Genomic DNA, 26,640 nt, shown 5'->3' with positions numbered 1-26,640 from the left:
CCCGGAATTCTTCCTCTGGGGGACACCCTCTCTCTCACCCGCATTCCCCGTCGACGGGTTTCGACAAGCCTGGGACTGAGGACAGGCGTGAAGGCAGTTTTAGACTCTGGTCCCCTTTCTTCCCTCTTCTATCCAGGGAGCCCCTCAAGGGGGAAACGTTTCCAATCAAAGATACCAGGTGGCCCTGGCTGGCCGGTGTGGCTCAGTGGATAGGGCATCAGGTGGGCCCGGGGCCGCGGTGCCGACTCACGCGGGCAGGCCTGCCGCGAGCTGTCTCTCTTCCCTGCGGCGTTTCCCTCGAACAGGGTCATCAGTGAACCGCTCAGGGACCAGCTGCTGGTCACCATCCAGAAAACCTTTAACTACGGCAGGACCCAGGCGCTGCAGCTGCTGGCGGCCATCGCGGAGTGCATGAAGAAGAAGGCGCTTGTGAGTGTCTGCGGCTTTTTGGGGTTTTTAAAAAAAATCCTCACCAGGGATATTTTTCCCATTGATTTTTTCGGAGAGCGTGGAAGAGAGCGGGAAAGGCAAAAAGAAACATCGATGTGAGAGAAACCCATCGATGGGTTGCCTCCTGCACGCGCCCCGACCAGAGAGGGGCCTGCAACCGAGGTTCGTGCCCTTGACCGGAATCGAACCCGGGACCCTTAGTCCCTGGGCCGACGCTCTAGCCCAGTGATGGCAAGCAAACCTTTTGAGCTCGGCGTGTCAGCGTTTTGAAAAACCCTAACTTAACTCTGGTGCCGTGTCACGTATAGACATTTTTTGATCTTTGCAACCATAGTAAAACAAAGATTTATATATATATATATATATATATATATATATATATATATATATTTTAAATATATTTTATTGATTTTTTACAGAGAGGAAGGGAGAGAGTTGAGAGTTAGAAACATCGATGAGAGAGAAACATCGATCAGCTGCCTCCTGCACATCTCCCACTGGGGATGTGCCCGCAACCCAGGTACATGCCCTTGACCGGAATCGAACCTGGGACCTTTCAGTCCGCAGGCTGATGCTCTATCCCCTGAGCCAAACCAGTTTCGGCAATATTTTTGATATTTATTTTATATATTTAAATGCCATTGAACAAAGAAAAATCAACCAAAAAGATGAGTTCACGTGTCACCTCTGACACGCGTGTCATAGGTTTGCCATTACTGCTAGCCACTGAGCCAAACCAGCTAGGGCTGAAATCAATATAAACACATTAAAATAATCTATATATATAAAAGCCTAAGCGACCGAAAGACCAGTCAACCGGTCGCTATGATGCGCACTGACCATCAGGGGGCAGACGCTCAATGCAGGAGCTGCCCCGTGGTGGCCAGTGCGCTACCACAGCCAAACCCCTGCAGTCGCCAACCATCCGCGGTCCCTCCCCCCAGCCAGCCTTCCCCGATCGGCCGGGAGACACCCCGATTGCCCCGGAGACACCCCGATTGGCCCAATCGCCAGCCAGGCTGAGGGACCCCACCTGTGCACGAATTCGTGCACCGGGCCTCTAGTAATAATAATTGAAATAAGAAGGTTTTGCTCCCAGAATCACTGCCTGGCGTACGTGTCGGTCTCTGCTGTCCTTTGTCAAAAGCACCCCAAGCCTCCCTCTTGCCGCCAACGTCCCTTGACTCAGTCTTTTCGCCATGAACCCGCGTCCAGGTCACGGTGTTTCGGATGGGAGCCGAGGGCCAGCAGGACATGGAGATGGCGATTTTGACTGCCCTGCTGAAAGGTGAGCTCCGGGCAGGTGGCGACTTCCGGCCTCTCGGTGCTGGCCTGGCTGGTCACCGTCTCCATCGCCTGCCGGGAATGGTGTCTGTCGGTGACAGAGCCCGGGGCTGGCCAGCTGCCCAGGCCGTGTCAGTGTGCACCAGGCTCCGTGGTTGGGCGTCGACCTATGAACCAGGAGGTCAGGGTTCGATTCCCCCTCAGGGCACAGGCCCGGGTTGCGGGCTCGATCCCCAGTGGGGGGCGTGCAGGAGGCAGCCCATCCATGATTTTCTCTTATCATTGATGTTTTTGGTTTTCTTTCCATTGATTTTTTTTTTTTTGAGAGAGATTGGAAGGAAGGGGGAGAGAGAGAGAGAGAGAAGCATTGATGTGAGAGAGACGCATCGCTTGGCTGCCTCCTGGCCGGGGATCGGCCAGGGCACCCTTCAGTCTGTGGGCCGATGCTCTAGCCACTGAGCCAAACTGGCAGGGGTAGATGTTTCTCTCTCTCTCCCTCTCCCTTCCTCTCTCTGGGGTCAATAAAAATATATATTAAAAAAAGAAAAAGAAAAAGGTGCAAAGAGGTTGCCTGCACGCTCCTCCCGGGCAGCCCTGTGAGGAGATGGCGTTCTTAGCGAAAGGAAAAGGCAGCAGCGCTCAGACCCGGTGGTGGTGGTGGTCGTGGGTGCCCGGAGCCCAGCTCACCGCCCCGCACCCGCGGGACCGGGCGGTCCAGGCGCGGAGAGAGCATGGCCTGCTTCCTTGCCTTCCCAGGAACCAATGCGTCCGCCCCGGACCAGCTGAGCCTGGCGCTGGCTTGGAACCGCGTGGACATAGCACGGAGCCAGATCTTCGTCTTTGGGCCCCACTGGCCGGTGAGACTGTCCCCAAGTCACCCCCCCCGCCCCCCGATCCCGACCTTGTCCAGACGGCGCACAGTAGGTGCTCCCCTGGTCACATGGTCCTCGGGGGTGATCCGCCGTGCACAGTAGGTGCTCCCCCGGTCACACGGTCCTCGGGGGTGATCCACCGCGCACAGTAGGTGCTCCCCCGGTCACACGGTCCTCGGGGGTGATCCACCGCACACAGTAGGTGCTCCCCCGGTCACATGGTCCTCGGGGGTGATCCACCGCGCACAGTAGGTGCTCCCCCGGTCACACGGTCCTTGGGGGTGATCTGCCACGCACAGTAGGTGCTCCCCCGGTCACACGGTCCTCGGGGGTGATCCACCGCGCACAGTAGGTGCTCCCCCGGTCACATGGTCCTTGGGGATGATCTGCCGCGAGATCCGCTAGGACCATTAGGAGGAGGCGTGGCTCCTTAACCTCAAGGAACCAGGGGGAAGGAGGAGCTACCAGCCCCGGTCTCAGACCCCAGCCAGGGCTCCTGGAGAAATGACCACTCGATATGTCTTTTCCTAAAATATATTTTTATTGATTTCCGAGAGGAAGGGAGAGGGAGAGAGAGATAGGAACATCCATGATGAGAGGGAGTCATGGATCGGCTGCCTCCTGCTGGGCCGGGCGCCCACCCGATATCTCAGCGTGGCCCGTGAAGAGGGGTGCTCACTCTTCCAAAGAGAAGGAAAGAGTCCGGGCCAGCGTGGCTCAGGGGTGGAGCGTTGACGTAGGAACCAGGAGGTCAGGGTTCGATTCCCCGTCAGGGCACAGGTCCGGGTTGTGGGCTCGATTCCCAGTGTGGGGCGTGCAGGAGGCAGCCGATCCATGATTCTCTCTCATCACGGATGTTTCTCTCTCTCCCTGGCTCTCTGAGATCAATAGAAATATATTTTAGATTAAAAAAAAGAAAGAAAGAAAGAAAATAGCTCGTTAAAAGGAAACACAATGATTGTATTGAGAGCACTCAGTTCTCACACTCTGTTCCGTGAACCCCTGGAGGCCCCTAGCACTGTGTGTGTATGTGCGCGCACAGGTGTATGCGTACTCCTGTTCTCACGTGTGCCTGTGTTCATGTGTGTACACACGTGTGCATGCATGCAGAGGCGAGGGTCATCTCGGGACCACCGGCTCTCATGTTGTTCTCCCCCCGTTTCTGCGGACGGCAGCCCCTGGGGAGCCTGGCCCCCCCGACGGACAGCAAGGCCACCGAGAGGGAGAAGAAGCCGCCCACGGCCACCACCAAGGGCCGAGGGAAAGGGAAAGGCAAGCGGAAGGGGAAGGGGAAGGAGGAGGGGGAGGAGGAGACCGACCCCCGGAAGATCGAGCTGCTGAACTGGGTACGTGGGGAGCCCGGCTCACGGCTCCCTCCCTCCCTCCCTCCCTCCCTCCCTCCTCCCCACCTCCCTTCCTTCCTTCCTTCCTGTTTGGCCATTCCTCACCGAGGATACTTTTCCATGGCATTGATTGTTAGAGAGAATGGAAGAGACAGGGAGAGGCAGAGAGAGAAACATCGACGTTAGAGAGAGAGAATCACGGATCGGCTGCCTCCTGCACGCCCCCCACTGGGGATCGAGCCCGCAACCTGGGCCTGTGCCCTTGACCGGGAACCGAACCCTGACCTCCTGGTTCACAGGTTGATGCTCAACCACTGAGTCACACCAGTTGAACAAGGATATGCTTACTGATTGGGGGGGTAGGGGGGAGAGGGAGAGAGAGAGAGAGAGAGAGAGAGAGAGAGAGAGGAGAGAAACTGACCAGTTGCTTCCCGCATGCACCCCAATGGGGATCGAACCCACAACCTACGTCCGTGCCCTGACCGGGAATGGAACCTGCCACCCTTTTGTGTACGGGGCGACCCTCCAACCACCGGAGCCACCCGGCCAGGGCCCATCGCCCATGAACGACAGAGACGCAAGTGATCAACAATGTGATGTTTATGATAAACACAGCACAGCCCACCACCTCAGAAAGCACTGCTCATGGGGGGCAGGGGGGGCGGAGATCCGAGTCCCGCTCCCCGTGTTGTTTTGAAAAGAACACGGCAACTTCTGTGGGTTTTCCTTCTCGTGTTTCTATGAAAAGCAGAGGCTTATAAACGATTTTAATTAAAAACAAGACTGGACACCGGGGAGACGATGGCAGCTGGCCCGCGATCCTGAATCATCTCCAATGTTGTCTTAAAAAGGAGGAAATCGCCTTGGCCAGGGTGGCTGGTTGGTTAGGGCGCCGGCCTGGCCGCTGGAGGGTATCGGGGTCGATTCTCGGTCAAGGGCACAGTGCCTGGGTTGCAGGTTCGATCCCCGGCCCCCGGTTGGGGCACATGGGAGAGGCAGCCAGGGGATGTGTCTCTCTCACATCCATGAGCCTCTCTCTCTCTCTCCCTCCCTCCTCCTCTCCTGCTTTCTCTACAAATCAATGGAGCCCCAGCCAGTGTGGTTCAGTAGTCAGAGCGTCGGCCCAAAGACTGAAGCGTTGAGGGTTTGATTCTGGTCAAGGGCGTGTCCCTGGGTTGCAGGCTCGATCCCGGGCCCTGGTTGGGGAGCGAGCAGGAGGCAACCGGCTGACGTGTCTCCCGCACATCGTTGTTTCTCCCCCGGTCTCTCCCCCTCCCTCCCTCCCACTCTCTCGAATCCAATGGGGGAAACACAATCCACGGGAAACAATTCCCCAAAAAACACAGGGAGAGCCTCAGGCCCCCGTCTCCGCTCGTCACACCGGGTGGTGGGTCTGACACGGAGACGCCAGCCCCGGGAGCACGGGCAGGGGAGGCGGGCGCCCACTGCAGACCTGGGGGAGCGGGATCCGGCCGCGGGGTGTCCCCAGCCGCCCCCCCTCCTCCTCCTCCTCGCGCAGGTGAACGCGCTGGAGCAGGCCATGCTGGATGCCCTGGTCCTGGACCGGGTGGACTTCGTGAAGCTGCTGATCGAGAACGGGGTCAACATGCAGCACTTCCTCACCATCCCGCGGCTGGAGGAGCTCTACAACACGGTGTGTGCTCCGGGGGGGGCCCCAGCCCCTTCCCCCAGGCCCCTCTCCGCGCCCCCCATCCCCCCCCCCCGGCCACCATAGGCCCGTGGACACGTCCTAACCGCACTCCACCCAATCTGGTTCGGGCGAGAGACAGGCCGACCGCGGGCCACTGCCCCGCGGTCCCACGGGCAGGGCAGGGCTGGCCCCGGGGGATGAGGAGGAGCCGCAGTCACGGGCTGGACGCTTGCCTTGCAGAGACTTGGGCCGCCCAACACGCTCCACCTGCTGGTCAGGGACGTCAAGAAGGTGCGTCTGCCCTTCCACGGTCCGCGCCGTGGCCGTGGGCGTCCTTACGTGGCTGTGTGTGTTTGTTTTTGTTAATTCTTTTTTTTTTTTTTTTTAGTTTATATTGTTGTTTATTTGTTTTTGTTAATTCTCGCCCGAGGGTGTTTTCCCATTGGTTTTTAGAGAGAGTGGAAGAGAGAGGGAAAGACAGAGAGACACATGGATGGGTTGCCTCCCACAAGCACCCCGACCAGGGCCCGGGCCTGGGGAGGAGCCTGCAACCGAGGTCCGTGCCCTGGACCAGAATCGAACCCGGGACCCTGTGGTCTGCAAGCTGAGGCTCTATCCACTGAGCCAAACCGGCCAGGGCACTTTTTAAAAAAATTTACTTTTATTGGTTTCAGAGAGAGGAAGGGAGAGGGAGAGAGAGAGAGAAACATCCATGATGAGAGAGCATCATGGATCGGCTGCCTCCTGCACACGCCCCACACTGGGGATCGAGCCCACAACCCGGGCCTGTGCCCTGATGGGGAATCGAACCCTGGCCTCCTGGTTCCTAGGTCGACGCCCAGCCACGGAGCCCCGCCGGCCGGGCCTGCGCGTTGTCGAAGGCCCTTAGCTCCACGGCACCCACGCGGTGGCCGGGAGCGACCGCTCGGGCCCCAGGGGGTGACGAGGTCCACGCTTCGCACAGGGCCTGAGACGCAGCCTCTCCCCTCGCAGGGCAACCTGCCGCCCGATTACCACATCAGCCTCATCGACATCGGGCTGGTGCTGGAGTACCTCATGGGGGGCGCCTACCGCTGCCACTATACCCGCAAGAGCTTCCGGACCCTGTACAACAACCTGTTCGGGCCCAAGCGGGTAGGACGGAGCAAGCTGCGCGGGGCGTCCGGGGCCCTGGCCGCCTGCGGTTCCTCACGGCCTGTTCCAGCCAAGCTCGTCCCCCGCCCCCAGCACACCAGCCCTTCTTCTTTTTTTTAAAAAAATATGTCTTTATTGCCAACTGGGGATGGAGCCCACAACCCGGGCGTGTGCCCTGACCGGGAATGGAACCGTGACCTCCTGGCTCACAGGTGGACGCTCGTCCACGGAGCCACGCCGGCCGGCCCGCTGCTGCCCGACGACGAACGTACGACGAGCATTAGTCCCCTGATGACGCTGATTTCTCTCTCTCTCTCTCCCCTTCCATGATGCAGCCGAAAGCTCTTAAACTCCTGGGAATGGAAGTAAGTCGGTTTGTGTTCCACAGTTCATGGCAGTTCGGTCAAATACGTGTGCATCTTCGTTGTGTGTTGTTTAACATAAAATTGAATGAGTTTGTTTTCTTTCTATTTTTGTTTAAATTTATTGATTTCCGAGAGGAAGGGAGAGGGAGAGAGAGAGAGAGAGAAACATCCATGATGAGAGAGAGTCATGGATGGGCTGCCTCCTGCACGCCCCCCGCTGGGGATGGAGCCCGCCACCGGGGCACGTGCCCTGACCGGGAACCGAGCCCTGACCTCCTGGGTCGTAGGTCGGCCACTGAGCCACGCCGGCCGGGCCGAGCGGTCGCTTCCTCCTGGCCGACCCGAAGCCCCCCCGGAAGCTCGTCGATGGCGGAGCCACGGGAAACGCTGCCTCTCCCCCCGCCCCCAGGACGACGAGCCTCCGGCCAAAGGGGGGAAGAAGAAGAAGAAGAAGAAGAAGGAGGAGGAGGCGGACGTGGACGTGGACGACCCGGCTGTGAGCCGCTTCCGGCACCCGTTCCACGAGCTGATGGTGTGGGCCGTGCTGATGAAGCGCCAGCGCTTGGCCGTGTTCCTGTGGCAGCGCGGCGAGGAGAGCATGGCCCGCGCGCTGGTGGCCTGCAAGCTCTACAAGGCCATGGCCCACGAGTCCTCGGAGAGCGAGCTGGTGGACGACATCTCCCAGGACCTGGACGGCAACTCCAAGTGCGCGCCCCGCGGGCCGGGGGCCGGGGGCCGGGGGCCGGGAGGGGCTGCTGTCTCTTTGGGGGAGGGGAGTCGGGGGGGGGGTTGAGTGGCCCCCTGTTAGCACCACCCCCTTTTTTTTTAAATCATTTTCCCTTTTTATGGTTAATCCTCAGCCGAGGATATTTTCCCATTCGTTTTTATTTTACTTTATTATTATTATTTTAAAATACTTTTGCCGAAACCGGTGTGGCTCAGTGGATAGAGCGTCGGCCTGCGGACTGAAAGGTCCCAGGTTCGATTCCGGTCAAGGGCATGTACCTGGGTTGCGGGCACTTCCCAGTGGGGGGTGTGCAGGAGGCAGCTGATCGATGTTTCTCTCTCATCGATGTTTCTAACTCTCTATCTCTCTCCCTTCCTCTCTGTAAAAAATCAATAAAATATATAAAAATTAAAAAAAAATACTTTTTATTGATTTTTAGAGAGAGAGGAAGGGAGAGGGAGAGAGGGATAGAAACTTCAACGAGGAGAGAGAATCATCCATCGGCTGCCTCCTGCACGCCCCCCCCCCCCCGCCCTACACTGGGGATCGAGCCGGCAACCCCGGGCCTGTGCCCTGACCGGGAATCGAACCCTGACCCCCCTGGTTCCTGGGTGGATGGATCCTCAACCCCTGAGCCACGCCCCCGGGCCCGATTCCCCGTCTTCCCGTCCAGAGACTTCGGGCAGCTGGCCGTGGAGCTGCTGGACCAGTCCTACCGGCACGACGAGCAGGTGGCCATGAAGCTGCTCACCTACGAGCTGAAGAACTGGAGCAACTCGACCTGCCTCAAGCTGGCCGTGGCGGCCAAGCACCGGGACTTCATCGCGCACACCTGCAGCCAGATGCTGCTCACCGACATGTGGATGGGCCGGCTGCGCATGCGCAAGAACCCCGGCCTGAAGGCGTGTGGGACCCGGGGAAGGGTGGGAGGGTGACGCGTGTTGGCCCGAGCTCTCTGCCGGGCGGAGCGAAGCGCTCACTGTGGATTTTTTTAAAAAATATTAAAAAGAAAAAAACTTTAAAATTGATGTCCGAGAGAAAGGGAGAGGGAGAGGGAGAGAGAAACATCCATGATGAGAGAGAATCCTGAACCGGCTGCCTCCTGCACGCCCCACCCTGGGGACGGAGCCCGCAACCCGGGCCTGTGCCCCGACTGGGAATCGAACCCTGACCTCCTGGTTCACAGGTCGATGCCCCGCCCCTGAGCCACACCAGCTGGCCGGGCAAAAGGAAAGAGGTTTATTCAGGCGCCACGGCCTGGGAGGATGGCTGACTCCCATCTCAGGCACCTCCTCCCCTTTCTGCTCAAGCCCTGGCTTCTCACAGGGAGGGGAGGGGCGGGGGGGGGAAGGGGGGAGGGGGCAGGGGGGAGGGGAGTCTTTCCTTCTTTCCATCCAGCTGTCTTGCCAGCGTGTGGCAGGCTCGGGCCCGGTCCACTCATCTTCCTAAGGCTCGGTGGGCACCCCCCCCCACCGCCATCGCCTAGACATCCCCGTCTCCCCGCCCCGCAGGTTATAATGGGGATCCTCCTGCCCCCCACCATCTTGCTTCTGGAATTCCGCGCCTACGACGACTTCTCTTACCAAACGTCCAAGGAGAACGAAGACGGCAAAGAAAAGGAGGAAGAGAGTGTGGTCAGTGTTGCCCGGGTGGCACGAGGGCCGGTTTGCTGGCATTTTCACCATCATCCGGATTCCCCTTCCCCCGAATTTGGAAACGGCAGCCACTGGGGCCACTTTGAGGATGATTTCTCAGGCGCCCGCCTGGGGAACACGGGGCCGGGGGGCGGGGGGCTGCATTTCCCCCGCAGCCACCTGCCTGCCCTGCTTCCCAGGACCCGAACGCGGACGCCGGCTCCAGAAAGGGGGACGAGGAGAGCGAGCACAGGAAGCAGAGGAGGATCCCCATCGGGACCAAGATCTGCGAGTTCTACAACGCGCCCATCGTCAAGTTCTGGTTTTACACGGTGCGGCCCCCCCTCTCCCGCCCCCCCACCTCCAGCGCCTGCCCCGTGGCCTGTTGAGAACAGCGAGATGTGTGAGAATCCAGGACAGTGTCAGGGCCCCGAGGAGACTAGGTGTCGGGTGGCGAGAACAGGATAGAACATGCGCCTGAAATTCACATCATGTTATCAACTCATGTGACCTCAAAAAAAAACCCCTTAATTTTTAAAAAAGAGTCTGGCCTGTGTGGCTCAGTGGTTGAGCGTCAACGTATGAACCAGGAGGTCACAGTTCGATTCCTGGTCAGGGCACCTGCCTGGGTTGCGGGCTCCATCCCCAGTGGGGGGCGTGCAGGAGACAGCTGATCCGTGATTCTCTCTCCTCATGGATGTTTCTCTCTCCCTCTCCCTTCCTCTCTGAAATCAGTACGACATTTAAAAAAAAATTAGCCTGCTCTGTTTGGTCAACCATTGCATGCACTCACCCCTAATGCCTGGGCAGGGCCCGGCCCGACCCCACCCCCCGTGTGAGAACAGGGGTCCTTCGGGAGCGGGCTCCCCCCGGGCCGCGGCTCACGGGCTTCCCGTCTCTCAGATCTCGTACCTGGGCTACCTGCTGCTGTTCAACTACATCATCCTGGTGCGCATGGAGCGCTGGCCCTGCCTGCAGGAGTGGGTCGTCATCGCCTACATCGTGACCCTGGCCCTAGAGAAGGTCCGCGAGGCAAGTGCTCCCGCCGCCGCCCAGCCCACGTCCACCCACGGCAGCTCACATGCAATTTCTTTTTTCATTTTTTAAACCAGTTTTCTTCCTTCCTTCCTTCTTTCCTTCCTTTCTCTTTCTTTCTCTTAATAAATACATACATATATATTGATTTCAGAGAGAAAGGGAGAGGGAAAGAGAGAGGAACATCAATGATGAGAGAGAATCATGGATTGCCTGCCTCCTGCACGCCCCACCATAGGGATGGAGCCCGCAACCCGGGCCTGTGCCCTGACGGGGAATCCAACCGTGACCTCCTGGTTCATAGGTTGACGCTCAACCACTGAGCCATGCTGGCCGGGCTGAAGTAGTGATCTTTTTAATCGGCAATTTTTCAAAGGCTAGGAGCTCGTGTCGGAGGAAATCAAGGTTCACTCGCCCCTGCCTTCCCCCATCTAAGTTGCAAAGAGGAGTCCTGGCAGCTGGACACCCCCGCCCCGGGCTCCGCCCTCCCCACGGCGTGGCCTGCGCTTCCCTGGGACCACGCGGCCCATCCCCGCTCCAGATTTCCCTCCAGGAACATCCGCTCACAGGCGCCCGTCCAGGGAGTGAGGAAGACATCAAGAGGCAGCTGCCCTCACTGCAGCGAGGGCTTTGTTCCCAAGGCATTTCCTGGGAGCTTGCGAAACACGGATCGAGGAACAGCAGAGGACGCCGTGGAATTTCCCTTCCTAGAGATCTTTTTTTTTTTTAATATATTTTTATTGATTTCAGAGAGGAAGGGAGAGGGAGAGAGAGAGAAACATCCATGATGCGAGAGAATCACGGATCGGCTGCCTCCTGCACGCCCCGCACTGGGGATGGAGCCCGCAACCCGGGCTTGTGCCCCGACCGGGAATCGAACCCTGACCTCCTGGTTCCTCGGTCGATGCTCAACCACGGAGCCGCGCTGGCCGGCTGCTTCTGGAGCTCTCTGCCTGCCTGAGAGGACGGGTGTTGGAGGCCCTGAGCGGGAAAGGGAGCGTGTCCCCTGGGATGTCCCAGCGCTCCCATAGAAGACGGGGCCTCCCGGACGGACGGCACTCCCCGCTCATCGCTCCTGGGCGCTCGTTTTCAGATCCTCATGTCGGAACCCGGCAAACTCAGCCAGAAGGTGAAGGTGTGGCTCCAGGAGTACTGGAACATCACGGACCTCGTGGCCATCGCCGTGTTCCTGGTCGGGGCCGTCCTGCGCCTGCAGCAGCAGCCGTACATGGGCTACGGCCGGGTCATCTACTGCGTGGACATCATCTTCTGGTACATCCGCGTCCTCGACATCTTCGGGGTCAACAAGTACCTGGGGCCCTACGTGATGATGATCGGGAAGATGGTGAGCAGCGAGGCCCGGGGTCCCTGCAGGCGCCGCGGCTGCGGTTAGCACACGGGGCCGCGCCTTGCGCCTGGCTTCCTTGCATTGCATTTGGTCTTTCCTCTGTAGTTGGTTTCCTCTTCCTCCTCCTCCTCCTCTTTCTTCTTCTTCTTCCTCCTTCCACCATGGGTTTTTAGAGCGTGGAAGGGAGGGGGAGAGACAGAGAGAAACATGGACTTGAGAGAAACACATCGATTGGTTGCCTCCTGCACATGCCCCGTCCAGGGCCAGGGACTGAGCCCGCAACCGAGGTACATGCTCTTGACCGGAATCGAATCTGGGACCCTTCAGTCCGCACGCCGATGCTCTATTCACTGAGCCACACTGACTAGGGCTCTACTTTAAAAAAAATAATAATAAATAAATATTGTTATTGATTTCAGAAAGGAAGGGAGAGGGAGAGAGAGGTAGAAACATCAATGATGAGAGAGAATCATTGAGCGGCTGCCTCCCGCACGCCCTTTACTGGGGATCGAACCCACAACCCGGGCATGTGCCCTGAGTGGGAATCGAACCATGACCTCCCGGTTCATAGGTCAATGCTCAACCACTGAGGCACGCTGGCCGGGCAAAGAGGCTTTCTTTGTCCTCGTGGAGCACTGACGAAGTCCTTGGGTTGAGCAATATCAGGAACCATGTGAACTTGAGACCATCAGAGACCCATTCCCTTTGATGGACAGATGATTGACATACTGCCCTTTGATTGACATGCTGCCCTTTGATGGACAGATGATTGACATGCTGCCCTTTGATTGACATGCTGCCCTTTGATGGACAGATGATTGACATGCTGCCCTTTGATGGACAGATGACTGACATGCTGCCCTTTGATTGACATGCTGCCCTTTGATGGACAGATGATTGACATGCTGCCCTTTGATGGACAGATGATTGACATGCTGCCCTTTGATTGACACGCTGCCCTTTGACGGACAGATGATTGACATGCTGCCCTTTGATGGACAGATGATTGACATGCTGCCCTTTGATTGACATGCTGCCCTTTGATGGACAGATGATTGACATGCTGCCCTTTGATTGACATGCTGCCCTTTGATGGACAGATGATTGACATGCTGTACTTTGATGGACAGATGACTGACATGCTGCCCTTTGATTGACATGCTGCCCTTTGACGGACAGATGATTGACATGCTGCCCTTTGATGGACAGATGATTGACATGCTGCCCTTTGATGGACAGATGATTGACATGCTGCCCTTTGATTGACACGCTGCCCTTTGACGGACAGATGATTGACATGCTGCCCTTTGATGGACAGATGATTGACATGCTGCCCTTTGATTGACATGCTGCCCTTTGATGGACAGATGATTGACATGCTGCCCTTTGATTGACACGCTGCCCTTTGACGGACAGATGGTTGACATGCTGTACTTCGTGGTCATCATGCTGGTGGTGCTGATGAGCTTTGGCGTGGCCCGCCAGGCCATCCTGCACCCGGACGAGGAGCCCTCCTGGAGGCTGGCCCGGAACATCTTCTACATGCCCTACTGGATGATCTACGGGGAGGTGTTTGCGGACCAGACCGACCGTAAGACTAGAATTCATAGTAAGGCCTGCTTCCCTGCTTCCCAGGCAGCTGGCAGAGCCACGTGCGCGGAGGGGAGAGCGTGTGCGCCCTGGGGGGTAGAGGAGTTCTCTGTCCTGCCATGGGCGTCACATGACTTTTATGGAGTGAGTGCAGGTGGCCAAATGGAGATGTTGTTGTTGTTAATCCTCACCCGAGGATATTTTCCCATTGATTTTTAGAGAGTGAAGAGGGGAGAGAGAGAGAGAGAGAGAGAGAGAGAGAGAGAGAGAGAGAGAGATTGGTGTGAGAGAGACACATCGATTGGCTGCCTCCTGCATGTGCCCTTGACCGGAATCGAACCCGGGACCCTCCAGTCCATAGGCCGATGCTCTATCCAGTGAGCCATACCGGCCAGGGCTCTGTCTAGCTTATATCACATGATTCAGAACATGTTATTATTACAACTATTTCAAAGTCCATTACTGGTAAGCCAGAACAAAAAAATCTAATTTGGTTCCAAAGAGTATTAGCTAGGTAAACATACAATAGAACAGTAAACATAAGTGCTAAAAGTCCCTGGACCCAGACGTAAGTTGTAATGTTGTTATCGGTGTTTAAAAAATTAAATTGGGTCATGGGAGAAGGTAAACTGGAAGCTACACTGTTTTCAGAGAGAGGAAGGGAGAGGGAGAGAGAGAGAGAGAAACACCAATGATGAGAGAGAATCATGGACCGGCTGCTTCCTACACACCCCACACTGGGGATGGAGCCTGCAACCCGGGCCTGTGCCCTGACCGGGAATCGAACCCTGACCTCCTGGTTCATGGGTGGACGCTCAACCACTGAGCCACACCGGCCGGGCTAGGTTTTTGATGCTTGATCTGATGACTACGTACTTATTTTGTGTTTACTCGTGCCGATGAGGTGTTTGGGTTGGGGTACTGCGGGTGCCTGATGGGCTAACCTGCACACTAAGATGATCATCGGCCAGCAGCCTCCTGTCTTTCTCGCAGTATTTTTAACTGCTGAGCTTTGGCTGTTGCTTATGACACGCGATAAAGTAAATATGCATGAAATATAGACACATTTCCTAGAATCATTAGCGCGGACAATGCTTCTAAATAGACCACCGTTTCCAAGCGTGAGTCTGTCACCCCCGAGCATGAAGACTTTGCATGTCTTGTGTTGTTCATCCTGTTACTTTTCTCTCAACCGCCATCTTGTTTTCTCTCCTCAATCGCTGTATAGTCTACGCCATGGAAATCAACCGTAAGTTTACACAGAACGTATGAGTCTGCCAGGGGTGGGCGGGGGGGCCTTTTCCCTGCTCACCCTCGGAGCCACGCCGGCCGGCCGGCCGGGCCCTTACCTCCCTGATAGGCGTTGCTATTTTTCACAGAGGAAGAACTTGTATTAAAAAGGACATAGGTCCCGGAATAGCCCCTGCGAGTTACGTATTCTTTTCACCCTGCGTCAGAGCGAGCGCAGACTGACTGACCGACCCACTCCCGTTGCAGCTCCTTGCGGCGACAACCAGTACGACGAGGAGGGCAGGCGGCTCCCGCCCTGCATCCCGGGCGCCTGGCTGACCCCGGCCATCATGGCCTGCTACCTGCTGGTGGCCAACATCCTGCTGGTCAACCTGCTCATCGCCGTGTTCAAGTGCGTGCCCCGCGGACGAGCGTGTGCTTGGTCCTTAGCCCTCTGCAGGTTTCCCGTTTCGTCCCAGAACTCGCCCCGCTGCCGCGCATTCGCACGGAATTTCACTAGGGCTTGGCAAAGGGTGGGATTTTCTTGTGTGTGTTTTTTAATCCTCACCTGAGGATATTATTTTCCCATTGATTTTTAGAGAGAGAGGGAAAGACAGAGAGAAACATTGATGTAGGAGAGACTTATTGATGGGTTGCCTCCCGCACGAGCCCTGATCAGGGCCCGGGCCGGGGAGGAGCCTGCGACTGAGGTACGTGCCCTTGACCGGAATCGAACCCGGGACCCTTGGGTTCGCAGGCCGACGCTCTATCCACTGAGCCACGCCGGCCAGGGCCAGCTCACTGAGTCTCGTCATTTCTTTTTTTTTTTTTAAATATATTTTATTGATTTCTTACAGAGAGGAAGGGAGAGAGACAGAGAGTCAGAAACATCGATGAGAGAGAAACATCGATCAGCTGCCTCCTGCACATCTCCCACTGGGGATGTGCCCGCAACCCAGGTACATGCCCTTGACCGGAATCGAACCTGGGACCCCTCAGTCCGCAGGCCGACGCTCGATCCACTGAGCCACACGGCCAGGGCCAGCTCACTGAGTCTCGTCATTTCATGGTAACTGTAATCGCTCTGGAAAAAAATCACATAGGGAATCCTAGCCCACGACTAACAGAAAACGTTTTTTTTTTTAAAGCAACACCTTCTTTGAAGTGAAGTCCATATCCAACCAGGTGTGGAAGTTCCAGCGGTACCAGCTCATCATGACGTTCCACGACCGGCCGGTCCTGCCCCCGCCCATGATCGTTCTGAGCCACCTCTACATCATCGCCACGCGGCTCAGCGGCCGCTGCAGGAAGAAGCGAGAAGGGGACCAGGACGAGCAGGACCGCGGACTGAGTAGGTGCCCTGCCTTCCTAACAGCCCACGTCCCCCCGGCCGGCTGGTGCGGCTCAGTGGTTGAGCGTCAACCTAGGAACCAGGAGGTCACAGTTCGATGCCCGGTCAGGGCACAGGCCGGGGTTGCGGGCTGGATCCCCAGTGGGGGGCGTGCAGGAGGCGGCCGATCCGTGATTCTCTCTCATCGTGGATGTTTGTCTCTCTCTCTGAAATCAATACGAACGTATTGAAAACAAACCACGCCTGCCCCCGCAGAGCTGTTCCTCAGCGAGGAGGAGCTGAGGCAGCTGCACGAGTTCGAGGCGCAGTGCGTGCGGGAGCACTTCCAGGAGAAGGAGGACGAGCAGCAGTCGTCCAGCGACGAGCGCATCCGCGTCACCTGCGACAGGTGGGCCTGGGGCGCGGCGCCGCCCGCTCAGGGCCCGGGTTGGCGGGGCCCCTCCGCCCCCGTGCCGAGGGGCTGCCCAAGTTCATTTGCTATGCGCTCCCAGCCCTGGCCGGTGTGGCTCAGTGGATGGAACGTCGGCCTGCGGACCAAAGGGTCCCGGGTTCGATTCCGGTCAAGGGCACGTACCTCGGTTGCAGGCTCTCCTCCCCGGCCCGGCCCCGGTCGGGGATTGCGCAGGAGGCAGCCAATGGATGTGTCTCTCTCACACCGATGTTTCTGTCTGTCTCCTTCCCCTCCCTTTCACTCTCTCTAAAAATCAATGGGAAAAATATCCTCGGGTGACAATTGGTTAAAAAAACCCCGCATTGCTCCAGAGTTGAACCAACAATGTGAGCAGAAGGGCAGCACGGAGAGGCAGCCAGGCCTCAGGGGACACTAGTTCATCGTCCTCGTCCTGGGCGCTCAGAATTACAGGCTCCCGACGAGACACCTATGTTTACGGATTGGCATAAACACACGGGAGGGCTCCAGAAGAACAGCTCAGCGCGACTCCCAGTCCAGGGCCCCGGGATCCCGGCGGAACGCGGCGATACTCCGTGCAGGTTCAGGCCGGAGCCGCCCGCTCGGCCCCAGGTCTCAGGCCTCTGTCCCCTCCTGGACCTCGCCACCTTGTGACACAACCAGCCAAACTCAAGGGTGGTCACACCATCCTTTAGCCTTAATGCGGTACATTTCCTTTTTTTATTCAAAAATATTTTTTTTATTGATTTCAGAGACGGAGGGAGAGGGAGAGGAGAGAGAGAGAGAGAGAAAAACATCAATGATGAGAGAATCACGGATGGGCTGCCTCCTGCACGCCCCACACCGGGGACTGAGCCCGCCACCCGGGCACGTGCCCTGGACCGGAATGGAACCGGGGCCCCTTCCGTCCGCAGGCCGGTGCTCTAGCCACTGAGCCACACCGGCCAGGGCTTTGGGATGAGACTTGGAAACGCTGCCTGGCTGTTGGAAATGCGACTCCTGAGCTTCTAAGATCTACGCAGTGTTCCGTCGTGGACAGACGAGGTGCCCCCGTGTCGGTGATGGGAAATTTCCACTCTTAGTTAGACATGGGCTCGGACTGAGTCACAGCCAGTCGCGGACAATGGAAATGTTGTTCCGTCCAACGTCGCCGCCTCTCCCCCGCCCCTCCCCCCGGCATTGCTGGGATTTTTGCCATTCTTGGACCCGGGCTCCAGGCATGTGGCCATCAGGTCGCTACCACATTGCCTTTTCCCTCCAGGGGCTCCGTGGGGATGCACGTGTGCCCGGCAGGAGACAGGCCCCTTCCTGTCTCCCTGCGCTGGGAACGCCAGCCCGCCAGCCCAGCGATGGGAGCGCGTTCCTGCCCGCCCCATTGTTCCCTTCCCGGGCTGAGTCACAGGTGAATGCCGGGGACAGGGAGGAGGGGAGGCTTCCGAGAAGCTCAGCCAGGCCGGCGGCGGAGCAGGGGAGAGCACGTGAATTATTTGCACCTCGTTTTTGGCACCAGGGATGACTCTGAAATCAAACCTTTGAGGCCTCTGATGTTTCTTCCGTTTCTATAACTTTATATGTATATGCATTTAAAATATATACGCCGAGACCGGTTTGGCTCAGTGGATAGAGCGTCGGCCTGCGGACTGAAGGGTCCCAGGTTCGATTCCAGTCAAGGGCATGGACCTTGGTTGCGGGCACATCCCCAGTGGGGAATGTGCAGGAGGCAGCTGATCGATGTTTCTCTCTCATCGATGTTTCTGACTCTATCTCTCTCCCTTCCTCTCTGTAAAAAATCAATAAAATATATATTTAAAAAAATATATATATATTTTATTGATTTCAGAGAGAGAGAGAGAGAGAGAGGGAGAGAGAGAGAGAGAGAGAGAGAGAGAGAGAAGCATCCATGATGAGAGAGAATCGTGGACCGGCTGCCTCCTGCACGCCCCACACTGGGGATGGAGCCCGCCACCCGGGCCTGTGCCCTGACGGGGATTGGAACCCTGACCTCCTGGTTCATGGGTCGAGGCTCAACCCCTGGGCCACGCCGGCCGGGCTGGGTTCCGTGGGTTCTTGCCAGGTTTGTGGATCTGGGTTCAGGTCTCGGGTTTCCTTGAGGCTGGGTAGGCCATCAGCAACGCGTGGCCTCGGCATCTTATCGGACAGGCTCTTCCCAAGGGACCGGGAAGAGAAGATGCTGGGAACGGAGGCCCTTACCAGACAGACAAGGAGGAAAGACGTGAGGTAGTAACCGGAAGAGGCCCCGGAAGAGAGATCCGCACCCGCCTCACAGAAAGGCGGCGGGTGATGCTCGGCCGGTGTGGCTCAGTGGTTGGGCATCGACCTCTGAACCAGGTCACGGTTCGATTCCCGGTCGGGGCACAGGCCCGGGTTGCGGGCTCGATCCCCAGAAGGGGGCGTGCAGGAGGCAGCCGGCCCATGATTCTCTCTCATCATGGGTGTTTTCCACCTCCCTCTCTCCCTCTCCCTTCCTCTCTGAAACCAATAAAAAATATATAAAAAAGAAAGAACGAAAGAAAATAAAAGGGGGCGGGTGATTCCTCGGATGCAGAGAAGGTGCTAGAAAGGCACACAGGCAGGATGGAGGAGACGTCGGGGAAGACCCCATGGGGATGGACGTCTTCATCTTGTAAGTGAACCGGAGTCGCTTGCATGCTGGGGGATGGGTTACGTCCTGGAGTGTCAGGGTGCCTCGTGAAGGACACTCTCGTTCCTTACCCGGCTTTGACAGCCAATCCAGAGAGAGATACAGGCATCAGGTAGGTAGAGATAAAAAAAAAAAAATACCGGCTTCGTTAGTCATTCCTGTTGGGCGTGGAGGGTGTGGTTCCCTTCTTGCCGAAGACACACCCCAGAACGCGACACACCCGCTCAGGGCGCACGGGCCTCCCTTCCCCACAGGCAAACCCAGCTTCCCTCGCCAGCTTGGCGCATGAACAAGGCAGAGGGAGCCATGCATCCAGGAACCGGGAGGTCTCAGTTCGATTCCCGGTCAGGGCACATGCCCGGGTTGCGGGCAGGATCCCCGTAGGGGGCGAGCAAGAGGCAGCCGGTAGAATATTCTCTCTCATCACGGAAGCTTCTGTCTCCCTCTCCCTTCCTCTCTGAAATCAATTAAAAAAAAAGGAAAGGTAATCATTAAAAAACAAACAAAGGATGAGAAAGTCAGGAGATTGAGGACCTCAGCCGTGCTCCTTGTGCAACCCCCGCACGTAGGTAAGCCCAGTCGGGCTCTGCCCCGGGCGGCCTCCCCTACAATTAACTTGAAAGGCAGCCCCGATGAAGCAGTCGGCGGAGTTTAAAAGAGCTGGGTGGAAACTCGGGGCTGGGTGAGGCGCCGTTTCGATCCGCCGGTCTGGAATAAGATGCCAGGGCAGGCCTGGGCTCAGAGCTCGATGCAGAACACCGTGGGATGGTCCATTCCGACGGGGCCCGGGACGCCCACTGAGCATCACGTGTTTATGGGAGCAGGTAGCCCTGTCATCAAGGAAGCGCTCCCGTGTAATTTCTGGGCTGCCTCGGGTGGGGGGGGTGGCGGCACGAGAAGAGCTGACGGCACACGAAACGAGTTTTAACCACCGGCTGACCGCACAGCTCCCAGGGGCGGAGCTCTGGCCTCGGAGACGCGGGGACTCTCGGCGTGCGGACTTGGCCTTGGACCTCGTGTGTTGTCTCTGAAAGGCCAGTGAAGCCATGCCACTCTCAGGGATCCTCTTGGAAGTTGCTCCGAAAGTCCCCCCAATGAATACAGCGCCGTACCTATTACTTGAATGCAGTGGAAAGCGTTATTTGCGATGCTTTCAATCTAATTTAAACATTTCAAAGTCGCCCGGCCAGGGCGGCTCAGTGGTTGGGCATCAACCTGTGAGCCAGGAGGTGCGGGTTGCATTCCTGGTTGCGTGCGGGCTCCATCCCCAGTGGGGGGCGTGCGGGAGTCAGCCCATCAGTGGTTCTCTCTCGTCACTGATGTCCCTCTCTCTCTCTCTCTCTCTCTCTCTCTAAGATGAAGGCTGCAGAAACAGGTAGCTATGGCACCGGGTGGCTTTCGTTGAGGGCCCGTCCTCAGCTGGGTCAACCCCTCCCTCGCTGTCCCCAGGGTGGAGAACATGTCCATGCGGCTGGAGGAGATGAACGAGCGGGAGGGCTTCATGAAGACGGCGCTGCAGACGCTGGACCTGCGGCTCTCGCAGCTGGAAGAGCTGTCGGGCCGGGCGGCCAGCGCCCTGGAGGCCCTGGCGGGGCTGGACCGGCCGGAGCTCACGCCCCCGCGCTCCCGGGCCCCCTCCGAGTGCGAGGCCACCTTCCTGCGGCGGCAGAGCAGCGTCCACAGCGCCGACAGCGGCGGGCTCCGCTTCCTCTTCCCCGCCGAGGAGCTGGGCGAGGCCTCCCTCCCCGGGGCCCCGGGCTCGGGGTTCGGTCAGAAGAAGGCCTGCTCCTTCCGTGGGAAGGGAGAAAGGGACCCCCAGAGGCACCTGGTCCCGGGCAGGCAGGGCAGCCTCCGCCTCCCCCCGGGCCGGAGCGCCCCAGCCACCCCCGGGGGCAGTCGGCTCGCGTTAGACAACACCCAGGACCTGTCGGAGTCGAAATCGGGCCCAGACATTGGGGTTCCTGCGGGCGGGGACGAAAGGCGGGCGGACTCGGAGAGGGAGAGGGAAGACACCAAGTCCCCCGGTGTCACCCCCACGGCGGCCCCGCCTGCAGGGAAGAAGTCAGGTTCGCAAGACGCGCAGCTCACAACGGCGGGAACAGCACGGGTGGAAGGGGCTGTGTCCGGCCCCCCGGGAGACACGCAGAGGCCACGCTACAACCCCGGCCAGGCCTTCCACGCCTGTCGAACCCTGGAGTCCACGAGCTTTGTGTATTCCCAGGGGAGGAAGCTGGCCGGCGGGGTTCCCCGGTGGGGCGCGGAGGCCGGGTCCCTCCTGGATCAGGCGTGGACCGCGGAGTGGAAATACCAAGTTCAGAAGATCACGCGGTCCCGCAGCACCGACATCCCCACCTACGTGGTGTCAGAGGCCGCCAGGCAGGCGGAGCAGAAAGACCCATCGACAGACACCGAGGAGGAGGCTCGCGGCGCGTCCAGGGGGCTCCCCTGGACCCCTCGCCTGTCCCTAGCCGTGACCGAGACAGCGGAAAAGGGGAACCTGCTGGCCGTGAGAGCCGACCAGGCGTCGGGGTTCCCGTCGTTAAGGTCCAAGAGTCTACACGGCCGCCCCAGGAGGGCTGCGGGCGTGCAGGGCGGGCTAGACACACCCGGGCATGCCGGCAGCGTGGGGAGCCTGGTCGCCGCCCCGCCTGGGATGGAAACGGCCGCCCAGCCAGAGAAAACTTCCGCCGAGACGGAGTGCTGATGCGCTGGGCTTCTCCGGGTTTTCGACATCAAAGCCGCAGAGGACCACCATCCTCTTGGCCGTGGAGACGTCACCAGGTTGTGAAAACGTGTGCACGAAAGATATTCGGCCCTGTGGACGCGCGATGGAGGTTTCAGGCACGGCCCCCTCTCAAAGCGGCGGTTCGAGGAGTGCTGTGGATTCCCTGTGTCCTCCCCCAATTCCCACGTCGGAACCCTGACCCCCATGTGACTGTACCTGGAGACACGGCCGGCCGTGAGGAGGTCCTTAAGGACAGACGAGGTCATAAAGGACGAGTGCCCTGATAAGGAGACACCAGAGCCCGGCCGGTGTGGCTCAGTGGTTGAGCATCGACCTGTGAACCAGGAGGCCACGGTTCGATGCCCGGGTTGCGGCAGGCTCGATCCCCAGTATGGGGCGTGCAGGAGGCAGCCGATCCATGGTAGATTCTCTCTCTCCCTCTCCCTTCCTTTCTGAAATCAATAAAAAAATATATGTAAGTAAAAATAAAGAAACACCCGTATATTGATTGCAGAGTGTGTGTGGATAACAATCCGTTGCCAACCAGCTTTACTGAGGTGTAACTGACGTATGTCGCCGTAGAAGTTTGAGGTGTCCGGCCTTACGATTTCACTCAGATTGTGAAATGATGACCACAGTCAGTCTAGTTCGCGTCCATCACCACATGGATACAAGGAGAAGAAGCCAAAGTAATTTTTTTTCCTTGTCATGAGAACGCTTTGGATTTACGCTTTTAATAGCTTTCATATATGCCACACGATCGTGCCAACTGCAGTCATGTTGTGTGTGACGCCCCCAGGACTTATTCGTTCCAGTTATACACTGGGGGTTCGGACCGTGTACCCACATTTCTCCCGATTCCCCCTCCCCCAACCCAGTAACCGCAAATCTGATATTTTCCTTTTTTTTTTTAATCCATTTGATGTAGAGAAATCACGAACTATTTATTAAAAAAAAACAACCTTGAATGTCCGTGCACAATAGTGCTTTGAACACCGATAACCCAGTGGACTTAACATTTTAAAACACAAATTCCTGTGCAAAATGGAGTCGTGTGTCACGCAAACAAGTTCCCCAGAAGGACCAGTAGGGCTCTGAATCCAGAATACGTTATTTTCAGGAAAGAAAACAAAAAAGGCAACCTTTGGAATCTTAGTGTAAAAGTTTAAAATATTTCCATTAGCAACGCTTGTCACGATGATTCACGTGGCCACCCCGGGGCTGCCTTGCGCCGTGAATGGTGAAAGGCATTAGGGTTTCATTCTCCGAAGTCTAAGAAGGGTCTCAACTCACAGATTCACCGAAATGCCACCCCCCCCCAAAGGCTGCTCTGGTTCAGGCCCCGGCTGAGGTCAGCCACGCCGATGCCCAGCGGGGGGAAGCCCGGGCGTCCTGGGCAATGACCGGTCCATGGCCGGTGGGGGCCCCCACTCCGCGAGGGCGCTGGCCATTCGACTGCCCACTCACATCGTTACAGGTGCAACGAGCAAGGACAGCAAGGAGGCAACTTGTTTCACGTCGTTTTCCACGTTAACGTTTAATAGGAGGAGGTGGAAGTCAACCAACGAGATGGGGGGGCCTGGGTTGCGGGCCTGAGTCATCAGTCAGTATCCCCGCATCCCGAACCCCATCTTCCCCGGTGTGGGGCCTCTGAGGGGCTCTACATGCAGCCTGACCCGATGTGCTTTGGAGACGGGTCCCCCCTCCCGGGCTGCACCTGCCCCCCCTCCCGGGCTGCACCTGCCCCCCCTCCCGGGCTGCACCTGCCCCCCCTCCTTGGGTGCACCTGCCCCCCCTCCCGGGCTGCACCTGCCCCCCCTCCCGGGCTGCACCTGTCCCCCCTCCTTGGGTGCACCTGCCCCCCCTCCTTGGGTGCACCTGTCCCCCCTTCCGGGCTGCACCTGTCCCCCCTCCCGGGCTGCACCTGCCCCCCCCCCGGGCTGCACCTGCCCCCCCTCCGTCCCGGGCTGCACCTGCCCCCCCTCCTTGGGTGCACCTGTCCCCCCTCCCGGGCTGCACCTGCCCCCCCTCCCGGGCTGCACCTGTCCCCCCTCCCACGCTGGGTGACCCTTCCCTCCACCCGGGCTCCTCTCCACTTCACGCGACAGCGATCGCGCGAGCTGGGTGCCTGCTGAGCAGCACCCACGGGACATGTCCCAGGAGAAGGGGACAGACGCGACAGAGGAGACCCTGAGCCCGGGTCACGGCTCACTCCGCTGTCAGCGTAGTTCCCAGGGGGCCGGCCAGACCTCCGCGGGCCGCCGTGACCCCCGCGGGCCACCGTAGTTCCCCGGGGGCCGCCGTGACCCCTGCGGGTCGCCGTGACCCCCGCGGGCCACCGTAGGCGCGCCGTCCCCCGGCTGCGCGCGCAACATGGCTGCCGCGCGCCGCTGCCCCCCGCGCCCCCGCTGAGGAGGTCCGGGCGGCGGGTGCGCGGTGCCGGCCCCGCGTGACGGTGACGGCGCCGGCGAGGCCTCGAGGCCCAGAGCGCCCGGCCGCCAGCCCCGCGCGCGCCGTCTCTCGGGGCGGGGCCCCTTCCGGGGATGGGCCCGGCGGTCGCCGGCGGCCCCGTCCCGACTCTGGCCCGGCCCCTCCCCGCTCGGGCGGGCGCTCCGCCGCGTCCCCGCCCGTCAGTGCGCCGGGCCCGGCTGGCCGCACGGGGAGCTCTCGGCCCGCGGCGGGTCCCGGCTGGCGAGCGGGCCGGGGCGGGACGGCGACGGCGGCGGCGGCACCATGTTCTCCCTCAAGCCGCCCAGACCCACCTTCCGGTCCTACCTGCTGCCGCCGCCCCAGGTACACAGCCCTCCCGCCCCGCGCGCCTCTGCTCGGCGTCCGGGGAGCCGCCGGGCGGCCCCATGGCCCCTGGTCCCCCCCGTCCCCTGGGCTCCCCCGTTCTCCTGTCCCCCTGTTCCCCCGATCCCTTGTTCCTGGGTCCCTCGGTCCCTCGTCGCCCCTGTTCCTCGGTCCCCCCGTCCTCCCGTCCCCATGGCCCCTGGCCCCCCCGACACACCGTCCCCTGGTGCCCCCGTCCCCAGCCGCGCGGGTGCCGGAGCCCCACTCACTCGGTGTAAAGTTGTAAAACTCCGCCGGCCGCTGCCCTTCTGCGCCCGGAGCTGCGAGCCCGGCGCCCCCCACCCCCCACCCCCGGGGCGGCCGCCCACGTGACCGCCCGGCCGCAGGGCCCGCGGGCACCTGCCGGGGTTGGGGCACCTGCCCGCCCTTTGATGTTTCCTTGCCCCGACTCCCGAGTCCATCTTAAAAAGAACCTGGTGAAAAAGTGGGCAAGGATCGAAGGGGGACAGGAGGGGGGTGTGGGGGACGGACGGACGGACGGACGGGACGGTTGGGGTCTGTCTCGTGGGGGTCGCGCTGAAGGCGCTGTTCTGCGCCCCGTTTCAGGCCGAGGATGCCTTTGACTCGGAGCCGAAGATCAAAAAGCTGGAGCCGGTCCTGCTGCCGGGTGAGCGTCTGGGGTCCCGGCAGGTCCTGGGGGGTGGGGGGGGTCCCCTGGGGGCGCGCTCCTCCTGTTTTCACGTTTTAAACTTGATCGATCGGGTTAAAAAGAATAAAGAATCTGACCACCGTGGGGGGCGGGGGTGGGGGGCGCGGGAGAAAGAAGCATCACCCCCGCCCCCCGAAAGGGGCGCTTCTACTGGGGTTCGTCCTGGGGAGCGGGAGGCCTGGCGGAAAGTGGCCCAGGGTGTCACCCCGCTTTTCCGTGTCTTCTGAGATGCCCCCCCCCCTTTTTCTTTTCCTCTTTCTTTTCCTTTTCGTTCTTTTTTTTTTTTTTTTTTGTTAATCCTCATCCCTGGGTATTTTTTCCTTTGATGTTTGTTTTTTTTAAATACATTTTTATTGCTTTTTTACAGAGAGGAAGGGAGAGGGATAGAGAGTTAGAAACATCGATGAGAGAGAAACATCAGCTGCCTCCTGCACAACCCTTACTGGGAATGTGCCCGCAACCAAGGTACATGCCCTTGACCGGAATCGAACCCGGGACCCTTCAGTCCGCAGGCCGACGCTCTGTCCACTGAGCCAAACCGGCCAGGCCCCATTGATTTATTTTGTTTTTATTTATTTATATTTCATGTATATTTTTTATTGATTTCAGAGAGGAAGGAAGAGGGAGAGAGAGACATCCATGATGAGAGAGAATCGTGGATCGGCTGCCTCCTGCACGCCCCGCACTGGGGATGGAGCCCGCAACCCGGGCATGTGCCCTGACCGGGAATCGAACCCGGAACCCTTCAGTCCACAGGCCGATGCTCTATCCACTGAGCCACACCGGCCAGGGTCCATTGATATATTTTTAGAACGAGTGCAAGGGAGGGGGAGAGACAGAGAGAGAGAGAGAGAAACATCCCTGGGTTGCCTCCCAAATTCACCCTGACAGGGGCCGGGGGTGGAACCTGCCACCCAGGCACCTGCCCTTGACCAGGAATCAAACCCGAGACCCTCCGGTCCTCGGTCCGGCGCTCTAACCACTGAGCCACCTGCCAGGGCTGAACCTGCTCTTTTTCCCAAGCAGCCTCTGATGACTCTTTGCCCTGCCTGTCTGTCTGGCCGTCGCTGTAACAGCATGAAAAGCTGCTTTTATTGTGCCTGGGTCTCTGTCAACCAGCAGCACAGCTCAGTGCCCTTTGAATTCCTGACTTGGCGATTGTTGCTTTTTGTGTCGGCCCCGCCGAGGTGTCAGCCGTGTCTGCAGATGCAGGCGTTTCGTCTAGAAAGGCCAGGGCCTTCCCGCTCTGGGCTGTCACCTTGTGGGAGGGGCTGTTCTGGGCTCTGCAGGGTGTTTATCCACATCCCTGGCCTCCACCCACTGGGGCC

The 26,640-nt window shown here is 58.9% G+C and overlaps 2 protein-coding genes across 3 annotated transcripts in view; both read left to right on the top strand.

Moving 5' to 3' along the window:
- TRPM1 (transient receptor potential cation channel subfamily M member 1) overlaps positions 1–21,789 on the top strand; it is a gene marked incomplete at both ends in the record, with an annotated part of 35,394 nt that extends 13,605 nt beyond the window's left edge. Inside the window, 20 exons of the mRNA XM_081114845.1 lie at positions 306–429; positions 1,666–1,738; positions 2,491–2,591; positions 3,782–3,952; positions 5,469–5,603; positions 5,841–5,891; positions 6,594–6,734; positions 7,070–7,099; positions 7,509–7,804; positions 8,500–8,728; positions 9,338–9,460; positions 9,661–9,792; positions 10,364–10,492; positions 11,589–11,840; positions 13,260–13,452; positions 14,662–14,682; positions 14,931–15,075; positions 15,812–16,014; positions 16,270–16,402; positions 20,535–21,789. Of these exons, the coding sequence (XP_080970971.1) occupies positions 306–429; positions 1,666–1,738; positions 2,491–2,591; positions 3,782–3,952; positions 5,469–5,603; positions 5,841–5,891; positions 6,594–6,734; positions 7,070–7,099; positions 7,509–7,804; positions 8,500–8,728; positions 9,338–9,460; positions 9,661–9,792; positions 10,364–10,492; positions 11,589–11,840; positions 13,260–13,452; positions 14,662–14,682; positions 14,931–15,075; positions 15,812–16,014; positions 16,270–16,402; positions 20,535–21,789 (3,937 nt within the window). The remainder of the gene's footprint in view (positions 1–305; positions 430–1,665; positions 1,739–2,490; positions 2,592–3,781; positions 3,953–5,468; positions 5,604–5,840; positions 5,892–6,593; positions 6,735–7,069; positions 7,100–7,508; positions 7,805–8,499; positions 8,729–9,337; positions 9,461–9,660; positions 9,793–10,363; positions 10,493–11,588; positions 11,841–13,259; positions 13,453–14,661; positions 14,683–14,930; positions 15,076–15,811; positions 16,015–16,269; positions 16,403–20,534) is intronic.
- Positions 21,790–24,353: 2,564 nt separating this feature from the next.
- MTMR10 (myotubularin related protein 10) overlaps positions 24,354–26,640 on the top strand; it is a gene marked incomplete at its 5' end in the record, with an annotated part of 28,192 nt that continues 25,905 nt past the window's right edge. Inside the window, 2 exons of one of the 2 annotated variants that reach the window (XM_081114679.1) lie at positions 24,514–24,603; positions 25,210–25,270. In XM_081114679.1, coding sequence (XP_080970805.1) covers positions 24,544–24,603; positions 25,210–25,270 — 121 coding nt within the window. Of the gene's footprint in view, positions 24,604–25,209; positions 25,271–26,640 lie in introns of both variants that reach the window. The other variant, XM_081114680.1, reaches the window with a different exon arrangement.

The sequence above is a fragment of the Myotis nattereri genome (assembly GCF_964212035.1).
Source record: "Myotis nattereri genome assembly, chromosome: 21".
Lineage (NCBI taxonomy): Eukaryota > Metazoa > Chordata > Mammalia > Chiroptera > Vespertilionidae > Myotis > Myotis nattereri.
The sequence above is the reverse complement of the archived record's forward strand: the minus strand, read 5'-3'. Positions and strand labels throughout refer to the sequence as shown.